This window comes from Physeter macrocephalus, chromosome 16 (assembly GCF_002837175.3).
Source record: "Physeter macrocephalus isolate SW-GA chromosome 16, ASM283717v5, whole genome shotgun sequence".
NCBI classification, from domain to species: domain Eukaryota; kingdom Metazoa; phylum Chordata; class Mammalia; order Artiodactyla; family Physeteridae; genus Physeter; species Physeter macrocephalus.
In genome coordinates, this window is record NC_041229.1 from 33,572,782 (window position 1) to 33,584,674 (window position 11,893).

Below are 11,893 nucleotides of genomic sequence, written 5' to 3' on the forward strand. Positions count from 1 at the left end.
GAGCCTGCGCATCCGGAGCCTGTGCCCCGCAACGGGGGAGGCCACAACAGTGAGAGGCCCGCAAAAAAAAAAAAAAAAAAAAAAGAAAGAAAGAGAGAGGAAGTATAGCAATGGAGATAGTGTGTGTAGACTAGTCTGACAATAGGAAAGGAAGTCAGATTAAAATTGCTGAACATACATTTTCCACTCTTAAAAAGTAATTCAAAGTTCATTGTTCCTTTCTTATGTTAAGAATTATATATTCACCATTACAATGTCAGTTATCAAAACTTTACATCCTTTGGGATTTTATTTCTTGAATGACAATAACAAGTTTTCATGTGGGAAACCAGAAAAAGCCTAAATTAGATTCATATTTAAGAAATTTATCTTATTATTTGTAAGCACTTATTAACTAATTCTTCAAAGTTTTTAAGACATATTAAGGGAGTTAATAAAATGATGCACATTGTTTTTCTTGATAAAAATTCTTATTTCCATAGATAGAATTTCAAATTGTTTTCATAAGTCTGCTTAAAGAGAAATTGAATTGTGTGAAATGACTGATTGTCAAGGACATCTGATCAAATTATTCATTTTATTCAGAAATCTTCCAATGATTTTTTGAAGTTTTTATTTAATTTGTAGCATATCAAGATGATAAGATTTCCAGAGAGACATATAGCAAAATAAATAAAAGATTAATAAAAGCCAAGTAAGTTTCTTATACTCCTGCAGAACTTGACATAAAACCTTAATGCTATTCAGCTTCTTTCACATAGATAAATATACTCTAGTAGGAGTTTTCTTTCATAACCTTTCCCAGTTCCTTCGGAACTATCCATAAATTGAAAATTCTGAACAAAGATTAAAAGAAGAAAAAGTCTCCTGGGTTTAGGGTAGAACATTTAATACCCACTACAAAATTTAGAGGAGAAAAGTGAAGTCTAAGAATACTCAAGGCCATTCCAATTGTCATATTTCCTGTGATAAACTGATCAGGAAATAAGAATGACTGCTGCATCTCACTGTTTGCTTGGCAAAACCAATTCAGGTACCAGAAATAGAGAGAGTAGCATAGGATCCATTCTGTCTGTACTTTATCTGGAGCAGAGCAAACAGAGAGGATTGGAGTGGAGCAGGGATACATTTTAATTGATGTTTATTCCATCAAATGTTGTTATTTCTGATTCAGGGACTGTGATCTTAGGTGCTGAATTACTAGCAGAATGCTGTTTAACAGCCAGTTCTCTGGGGTTGGAGGACAGTGAGATCTCTGATATGTAGCCTTTGATACTTTTCACATTGTAGATACTCCCATCATGGTTAATCTCAAGGTACCAAGACGTAAAGAGATGCACAACCAACTCCTGCAAGCAGGAACAAGCCAGTTCCAATACACTGCTAGAATAGCCATGAGTATTCCAAAAGATAAGTAAGAAAAACGAATTACTTCAGATTTCTCTTTGATGTTTGTATTAGGTTTCTGTGTCCTTGTATTAAGATCCTTAATTGCATCTGCAAAAATCCCTTTACTGTATAAGGTAACATTCAAAGTGTCCAGGAATTAGGATATGGACAACTTGGGGTCATTATTCAACCCACCACAATCTTCAAGGGTATACCGTTTTTTATATTCTTCCATTGCTCATAGAACCTGTCTTATTCAGTAGTGAATTAATGAGGTTGACTCATAAATTATGTAAGTATGTGATTCTGTGTTTAATTCCCTCGACACAATTCTTGGTTTAAAAATAAACCTGTTGACTACATATACATTCTTAGCTGATGACTTTGTCTGTAGTTCATTTAAAAAAATGCCATCAGACTTCCCACCACCAAATATTAGGTTATCTGCATCCACAGTCTTTTTACTTTTCTCCCCACTGTGACAACTGATGAATTCTCTAACAAAGGTCAATCTTTCTGCATGCATTCTGAATCTACTCCCATTCATTATCCAAGTTACTTCCTCAATTCTTTTTCTCGCTCCTGCACTATCCAACTCCAAGGATGGCAAAGGGAACTAAGGACTGTTTTTATTTTTCTTTTCTTTTTAAATTTTTCTTTCTTTTCTTTTTTTATTATCCTCTTTGTGTCACTTTGGAGCCACTATAGCCCTAGAGAAGGGTCTGAAAAAATGCTGCCTTAGGAAGGAGTGAGATAATTACAGGAGAAGTTTCCATCTGGACCAGAAGAGGAGTGAGGAGCCTGGTGTTGTACACAGTGGATTGTGGGAAAATGCTTTGCTCTATCTCCTTGAAGAAGTGAACCTATTATCAGACTGTAATGCTCTTTTCTGTCCCTGGTGATGCATTTAATATCTTGTATGATATTCATAGACCAATTTAAACTTCTTTTGGTTTTTAGTTCATATTTGTTTCTATATGTTTTCCATCCTTTCACTTTAATACTTGTAAAGTTTTTAGAACAATGCCTCACATGTACCAATTCATTATAAATGTTGATTGAATTAAAATAAAATAAAATAAAATAAAGTCTTCAGAATTGGGCTGAGAATTCTAATGAGAGCAGAAATGAAAGTATGAACTTGCCATGCATCAGACCGAGATAGTGAGACCTTGAAGGGAGACCAAGACAGTAGTGTTGAGGGAGAGGCAGAGGTTTGTCGAGGGAGAGATATAGCAGTTGTAGGAATAAAAACTTGGCAAAAGAGAGAAGTTGTTAAAGAGGGGTGTTTAATAAATTTTGCTGTTTTGCAGAATGCTGCCTCCACATTCATTACCCTCCAAACCATTAGTAAAATTCTGTATTACCTATAATAGTTTTGGAGCTAGATTTGTTTGTTTTGTTTACAATGCAATGACCTGTGAGACTGGCTCCATGGGGCACTGGACAGGCAGACAGATCCTAGGATGCTTGGTTACACTCAGTTTTTAGGGTAATATCTTCCCTTGTATCATATTGTAAGCTACCTAAGGACAATTATTGCATTTGTTTTGCCCTCCATTATATCCTCACTACTTAATGAATTATCTGACACATAGCAGGTATGCAATATACATTTGTAAATGTGTGAAGATAGTTTTTCACAGTGCCAGCAGAGGAAAATCTAATCACATCACTCATGTACTTCCAATCTTCCAAAGCTCCCTGCTCTGTATTTTGGACAACTTTTGTGTGTTTGAATGATCTTGGCCAGAATTTTTGCTCCTGCAACAACCAGTGCAACCAGGTCTGTGTAGGTGCAACCAGTTTCACTCAGCTGCAACTTGAGGGCATACTGTAAATGCACGGGAGTTAACTGCCTGTGGAGTCACCCTCAGGGATGGAAGCCCATTGATATGTCTGCTAAGGAGATTATTCTGAGTGCATTTCATAAGGCTCTGGTCCTGTGCAACCAAGCTCCAGCTGCCTGTGGAAGTGGTCATCTCCATAATGCAGCCTCCCTTTTCACTAGTTCATTCCTCAAACCCACCCCATTCCACACTCCTGCTCTCTGTGATAAATTTCAAATGAACTACCTACAAGCGAATTTTGTTTCAAGCTTTGCTTTAAGAGGATCCAAGCCAAGACATTTTCTAGTAGTTTATAAAGTAAAATTTTATTTGTCCTTGAAGGGAAATAATTTGCCTATGTATATAGCCTCTATTATTTTTAGAAAGGCCTACTTTTTTTCAAAGAAGTGTAAAAACACAATATTCTGAAATGATTTTTATAGCTAAGTCTATGGTCACAGCAGATTAAATGTAATTTTTATATTCAAACCCCTGCAGAGGTGTTTGTCAATTTTGCAGAAATATCCATTATAATGCCTGTCTCTGCAATGAGAGGTTTGTAAAACCCAGCAGGAATTGTAGCTGACTGTGATGCAAATAATGGAATCATCCACAATCGTATTCTATTTTTATTTTCAGACTAAGTGTTTAATATAAGCCACCTACTTGGGAAAGCATTCAAGAATATGTCCTCCCTATGAACATGGTCTTCAATTGTTTTTTTTTTTGAAGAGAGATCAAATAGTAATATAGAAGTTTTTTGAATTAAGAACAATTCTAGTCTAATCAATGCCTTTCTAGAATAATTTACATTTTCCTGCTTTTTGCATATTATCTTGATATAAATTCTATAACCATTCAGTAAGCTCAGTAATTTTTAATAGAAACTGTTAATTTAGCATTGCATATAAACGTTAAGTCTGAGAGCCTTGGACATTGCTGTGTGCTTCCCAATTCTGTAGAATTAGTTCCCTACTGAGGTGAGGGTGTGGGTGGCTGGGAGAGGTGGGTCGACAGTCAGCTCTCTGTCTTGATGTGAGGGCAAGGAACTGGCTGTCAGGCTGCGGACACTCATGTGCCAGAATGAGAAGGTTTTGCATTCTGTGCCACTATTCACATTAAGAACTTTAGCTTTCCAGGGAAAGTTCACTCATGTTGTTAAGAGACAAGCCCTTTGGTCTTTTTGCATGTAAGGACAGGGAAGAGAATGGATTCCAATATTTCACTGAAACAGACGTTCAACGTATATACCTTCAGTCCCCCTCTGGCCCCATTTCTTATGCCCACCCTTAGCTAACTTTGATTTCAGAGCTTTTTTCAGGCTTCCAGTGGGCACATGGTTTTTAGCCCTTTCTGTAGATCCCTTTAACTTTATTCTAGGTTTTAGTTACTCCACCTGTTTAATCCTTAAACTCACATCCTTCCTTATTCTTCCAGAAATATATCAAAGTGTCTCATTTGTTAATGAAATTCTTCCTCTACTCATTGACCATATGAATTTCTTCTTACAGGGTCTCAGAAGGGAGATAGGAGACAAATACAGGCACCCAGTCCACCATCTTGAGCTGCATGCCCACTTCTCCTTGTTGAAATGCTCATTTTTCTTGGCTTCCTTGATACTACACTATTGTTCTACCTATTATCTCTCTGACTTCTCCTTCTCATTATCCTTTGTAGGGTTTTCATTTTTAACCTTTCCAAAGCAATTTGGACTACTCAAGGCTTGGTCCTAAGCTCACTTCTCTTTCAAACGCATTTCGTGGGCTTTCTTAACCACAATAATGGTTTCATTTATCATTTACATTGTGATGACTCATGTTCATATTTCAACACTATTATTGAAAGTATGAATTGTATTTGTAGAGCAAAATTTTTAGAGAAATTACATCCAAACTGTATCACAATATTATTTTCTTGTTATATTCAAAGTTTTACTTATGAAAAGCACGTCTCATAGAGCACACATATCTACAAATAGCTTAAAAATCTGTAACAATATGATATTGAATGATAATTATATAGTAATAACTTGTTAACATCTATTTATTTTAAGCTTTTACAGTTAGTCTATGGGAAAGTTGAGAACACTTGGTTGCATTTGCAGGAGAGAATGTCAGAGTAAAAGTGGAAGACAAAAGGACATAAAAGTAGTGTAGGAAAGGTAAAGGATAAAGTAGGAATAAGACTATCACTTTATATAATAGAAAGTCAAGAATTATTTTCAAGAGTTAAAAGGATAGTAGAGATTTAAGCACATTGTCAAGGTTAAAAAGGAAACAACAGAAAAATATTATTTAAATATAAAAGAGGGGAGGATAGAAGAAGCAGATGTACATCATATGAGTTATTGTCTAAACTTGATTAAACAAGAAGCACAGATATTTCCTAGCATTATATGAGAACCTCATGAAGAAAAATAGGAGAAATTTAAAAGTTAGATTTAGGGAGTGGGATTGGATGGAAGGGAGGTGTGTGGGTTTGCTTTTTCTTTCCCCTTCTTATCAGAACTTATAAATCACTACATTCCTTTGATAAGGGTGTATTACTATGATAAAAAGTAAAAATTAGTAGACAATCACCAAGAAAACAAAAATCTCATATAATTTACAGAAAGAAGAAATATGAATTTTCTAACTTCTCTCACAAAATCTTAAATAAGACTGTCATTGAATGATGTAATTGAAATTTAGCAGGTGTTTTCCACCTGTTTCTTTTTAACTTAAATGTTAACTTTAAAATAACAGTTTTAGGGCTTCCCTGGTGGCGTAGTGGTTGCGCGTCCGTCTGCCGATACAGGGGAACCGGGTTCGTGCCCAGGTCTGGGAGGATCCCACATGCCGCGGAGCGGCTGGGCCCGTGAGCCATGGCCGCTAAGCCTGCGCGTCCGGAGCCTGTGCTCCGCAACGGGAGAGGCCGCAACAGAGGGAGGCCCGCATACCACAAAAAAAAAAAAAAAAAAAAAAAATCCTAAAATAACAGTTTTATTTTACTTGTGTGCATTGCTTTATTGAACCTTTCATATAGTACTGCACAAATAATGATTTTTTGAAAATATAGATGTTTGTAAAATAAAAATAAGTCAACAGTTTCAACTGCTTCAGTAAATTCAATTAACATGACTAAAAATATTTATTAGTTTAGTGACACAGTATTGGTTACATAAGAAACAATGACTAACAGTGTGATGTCCTGAAAAGGCCAGTGGGAATGAAAATCAGCAGTCAAGGATGGAGGGATTGGTTTTAATAGTAGGAGGGACAGTAGAGTATTTCTACTGAAATTACATAAGGGAAGAACAGTATGGATGAAGATGTATCAATAGTTAGATTTGAAATTCCTTTAGTAGGAAAGTAAATTTGATACTTAAATAGTTTTTGTAAAGCAGTGGGGAAGGAAGGAGGCTGTCCAGTTTGAGAAAAGCAGAGAAGATTCCAAAAACTTTTGGGACAGTTACAAATTAATCATCCACAGAAAGTTACTCGGATTGAGTGGCAATATTGAAGTTGTTGATCATGAATCCCTGGCAGGTGTAACTCTCTAGCAGCTTTCAGATTCCAAGGCAGTCACAAATTAAGGGTATAATGAGTTTATTGGGAGTGGGGTTTTACCCAGGAAGAGCAATAGAATCAGAAGGGCAAAGGAGTTTAAATAGCAGCAAACAAATTACTCTAATTATTCTTGAAATGTTTGACTATGGAAGGTATAAGGTAAAGTTAAGTGATACATTTAGGCCATGAAATCAAAGAAGTGCAAGAGACTGTTGAACTTGGGTCCTGAGCTTTTAAATCACTGGTGAAGGTGGTGTCAATTTTTGATTTTTTTGTTTTTTTATTGTGGTATGCGGGCCTCCCTCTGCTGCGGCCTCTCCCGTTGCGGAGCACAGGCTCCGGACGCACAGGCCCAGCGGCCATGGCTCACGGGCCCAGCCGCTCCGCGGCATGCGGGATCCTCCCAGACCGGGGCGCGAACCCGGCTCCCCTGCATCGGCAGGCGGACGCGCAACCACTGCGCCATCAGGGAAGCCCAGGTGTCAATTTTTGGATTCTTACTTTACATGTGTTCGTTTCCCTTGTGAAGGTCAATATAATGTTTAGGTTTGGTGCATTAAAAAATAGGCAGAATAGCCTACTCAACCTCAGGCACTATCTGAATGTACGGTATTATTACATAAATGGATGGTGTAAATGGAACTAGTCATCAAAATGTTACAATTTTCAAACAAAGATGCTTCAAATTCTTGTGGAATTAATGAGAAAATACTCAGAAACTTTATGAAAATGGCTTATAGAAAATCACCTCAATTCTAAACTATGAACTAGGTAAGTTTTCTAAATGCATATCTATTTTCCTTTATTCTTTTCATCCTATAGACATTCTTATATAATGTTGAAGTTGGCATAATATACACACAATCATAGCTTTAACTGTATTGATGGAATACACAATGATAACACTTAAATCTCTTTCTAGGCCAGTCCTCTCTTGTACATATTAGGAATATGTATCAGTAGCCTACTGCATATTTCCACATAGATTTTCCATGGATATCTTATCTCAACATAGCCAAAACTGAATTTGTCACATTCACCAATTTCTCAATCTATTTTTTCATCTGTCTTATCTCTTTTCATGAAAAGAATCATCACCCATTCATTGAACTATGTGAAAGCTTTTTCCTACTCCAGAGCCTCATGTTTAATCATCACATTCTGATAATTCTACCTTCTTAATATCCCAGGCATGTTTTCTACCCTTCAGTGCTATTACCACTGCTTTCATTCTGTCCCTCCTCACCTCCTCACCTCTTGGTTGATTAGTTTCAGTAGCCTCTAAATCAGTTTCCCATTTTCCATCCTCGTTTCCCATCTATTCCTCCATGTCATTACCTAGCAGTGTGACCTTTGGAGGTCCCTTCATCTCTTTCAAATTGGCTTCCTCATCTCTGAAATAGATATTGCATTTGTACTCTCTACCTGATAGGATTATAGGATTATTACTAATGTTTTATATGTATATAAACTCTGGCTATACATTACTGCAGCATATATTCTAAAACTAAGCATATAAAAGACTAGTGTTGAAATAGATTATTTTTTAAGCTTCACAATCTATCAGTATTCTCGAGCTCACTTCTCAATAATACCTTCATAGCTTTTTTATTGCATGACAGAGCAAGCCATATATCATATATCAACTGTAATATAGCACTTGACTTCTTTAATGCAATGCTTAACTGTAAATGTCTATAACTACAAATCGGGTTTTTAAATTTGAAGATACTTTGGATAGATGGCAATACCTATACTTATAGAATCATCATTTCTGCCTGAATTGCACTTAAAAGTTAAAGTTCCAACTGCTCCTATTATTGGAAAAGTAATAATAACAATTATAACTATACCATGAAGTATTAAAATCTGAACATTCAATTTGAAGGTAGCTAAAATTTAAAAAATTATGGAAAATGAACCTGTAAAATACTTGCAATTCATACACATATGCTATACAGAGGCCCTAAAGAGCAAAAAAAAAGAACTGTGGAGTCTTTACTACAGTTCATCTTTTTGGATTCCCTCTCCCTTTTTGGCATTAGGGTAGTGTTAAGGTTAATATTTCTTAGCTACAGATCATCACTTTCCTATGTCAAAAATTTTATTCTAAGGTATGCATGATCTTAGACTAAAAGTGTAGAGTTTCTAAATATGCCAAATGTCTTTTTATTTTATTTGTGCTAGGTTTAAGTGCTTAGAAGAACACTAATACATCTTTTTTTTAGGTCTTTTTGTATTGAAGTACAGTTGATTTACAATATTGTATTAGTTTCAGATGTACAGCATAGTGATTCAGTATTTTTGCAGATTATACTCAATTTTTCACATTTGAGGTGGCTGACCATTTCAATCCAGTCCATGGAACTTACCATCATTACGGAGAGTGAGTGGTGTTGGAGGACTAAGTACTCGAGCGTTCGTCACTGTGTTTTTCACCAGACAAATATAGCTGCCAACATCTGATGTTTGGACTTTAGAAATATAAAGGTTGCCTGTCTCCTGGGAAATGAACCGCCGGCTGTCTTCCGCCACAAAGGAAGGGAACTCGTTAAATACCCAGCTATAGACGATCTCTGAAAATACACAAAATTCAATTGTTTAAAGACAGATTATTTTACTAAAAAACTCAAACAACAAAGCTTTAACTAAGTATTAGATAGGTTGCAAGATCATCCGTATTTGATCCAGATGTCTATATCATTTTGTATTTTATGTTCAAAGAACTGTTGCTCTTAATGACTACGTGAAGATCTGAAATATGTTTTAAGGATGCTCAGCCTTTATCTAATCATCCATGCACTCATTCATTCAGTTCTAATGTGTGTTGAATGTGTTTTAGATGCCTGGCACTATGATAGCACTGAAATTAAAAAGATGAGAGAGACAGTTTCACATTCTTAAAGATCGGTCTAATGGGAAAGAGTTACCCAAACCTATGAAACAATGTGGAAAAAAGAAATGGAGATGTATACTCTAGTGTAAAGAAGACAATGGAGAAGGGCACTTAAGCCATCATGTTGATCAGCAAAAACTTCTTAAGAGATGCCTGAGCTACATTCATTTATTCATTAGTTCAACAAATACTAGTGGGTCTTGATGGGTCAGGAATGCTCTAAGTGGAAAAAAAAAAGTCTGTGTTCTCATAGAGCTTCCATTATAGTGGAAAGTACAAGAATACACAAACAGGTATTTGTCAAGTGGTAATAAGTGCTGTGAAGAAAACTAAAGCATGTAAGAGAGCTAGAGAGTGGCAGGGGTGAGAAAGATGTGTAAATTTATATTTTAAAAACTCTCTCTGACTACTGGTTAGAGATGAGACAGTGTGAGGACAAAGCAGGGACCAGGGAAAGGGGAAGCAGGAAGAATAATGTCCCCTAGTCTAAACGGCTATTTTCAAAATAGCCATGAAATATATAAATGATTTGCACTAGAATGGTAGCTAGTGGCAGTGACAGTAGTGGTGAAGTGATGAGAAGTGACTGGTTCTAGTAAAAATGTGATAGTGGAGTTGACCAGAATTGCTGATGGATTGATTATGAAAAGTGAAAAGGAAAAAAAATGAGTCAAGGAGTAAGGTTTTGGGCCACCACAGTTTTGTGTTATTAGAGTGAAAAATACAAGAAAGGGAGTAGTAAGAGAAGAGGTTAGAGAAAGTGGAAATTAACCCAAATTACTAAACACAAATTAACATGGTCTGTATGTTGTATTAAGGAGCTTGTGCTCTATCCTGGATGTTTTCTAGCGAAGGGTTGACATAAAGATGTACATTAGTAGGGTATTCTGGTGATTCTGCAAAGGTTGGATTTAAGTAAGCACAAGTTGCAAGAGGGAAAAATAGGACGATATTGCATACTGAAGGTAAGAGCTGGAGAAATCTGAATCAGAACCTAATAATAGCAATGAGAAGAAGGATATTGGCCCAAGAAATATATAGGGAGTAAGACAAATGAAGAGACAAATAGTCCAGGAACACTTTCATTATCTCCCTTGAATGACTGGGAAGAGGATGACACATGAATTTCAGGTGAAAATAAATGAAGTCAACCTGGTTTAAGGAGAAAGATTATTGGTTCACTTTCAGGACATTTTGAATTTGGGGTAAATCTACATAAGTAGTTCCAGCAATTGGTAAATATGTGTTTGAAGTCCATGAGAGGAAATCTGTGATTGGGAGTTGTTGGTATGTTGGTATAACTGAATCATGTAAGTAGATGAGAATAGATACAGTGAGAAGATAATTCTCTGGAAAGCACAAACATCTAAATAAAGGAAGGAAAATGTTCAAAAGGTAATAGAGAAGGAACCATTGGAAATATTCAAGGGGAATAAAGAAAATGCAGTGTCACAGAGACCAATGGCTTAACAATTTCAAGAGGGTTAAATAATGCCAAATAAGGCAAAAATGACTTAATGGGAATATTTATAATTATAATAAAGGAAAATGTTACTTAGGATTGACATGTGGTATATCACTGAATAGCAGTTTCAGTAGATGAGTGAAAATAAAAACCAGCTTGCAATTGAGTTAATAGAATATGAGAAATTGAAGGAATTATGTGTAGGCCAATAGCATTAAAATCTCAATAGGCATTAGAATTACCTATGTTATGGCTAAAAGAGCAGATTCTAAGGTCCCCTTTCCACAGAGCCATTTTTTAGTTAATACTTATTACTTGAATTTTTATAAAGCTCAAATGTGATTCTAATCTACAGTGAGGTTGGGAAGCCTTGTTTTATGCCTTTCTTTTCTTCCTCTCTCTCTCTTTCTTTCACTCTCTCTCCTCCTCCCTCTCTCCCTCCCTCCCTCCCTTCTTTTCTTCCCTTAAATATATGAGTTCTTCTAATTGTTATAATAAGAGTTTCATTTGTTGCTTAAACATCACTCAGGCATTTTTATATTTTTGCAATTTACTTTAGGTTAGGTTTTACTGGAGTTACCTCAATTTTTGTTTTGTATTATTAGAAATTTGGAGTAAAAGAAAGCAACAGAGGATCGAGGCAAGATGGCGGAAGAGTAAGACGCGGAGATCACCTTCCTCCTCACAGATACATCAGAAATACAGCTACACGTGGAACTTCTCCTATAGAACACCCACCGAACACTGGCAGAAGACCTCAGACCTC

General features: G+C 36.1%; 1 protein-coding gene across 1 annotated transcript in view; it reads right to left on the bottom strand.

Moving 5' to 3' along the window:
- The window catches only part of CNTN5 (contactin 5), a 1,454,884-nt gene that overhangs the window by 405,019 nt on the left and 1,037,972 nt on the right, over positions 1 to 11,893 (bottom strand). The window contains exon 8 of the mRNA XM_055091393.1: positions 9,139 to 9,342. Coding sequence (XP_054947368.1) covers positions 9,139 to 9,342 — 204 coding nt within the window. The remainder of the gene's footprint in view (positions 1 to 9,138; positions 9,343 to 11,893) is intronic.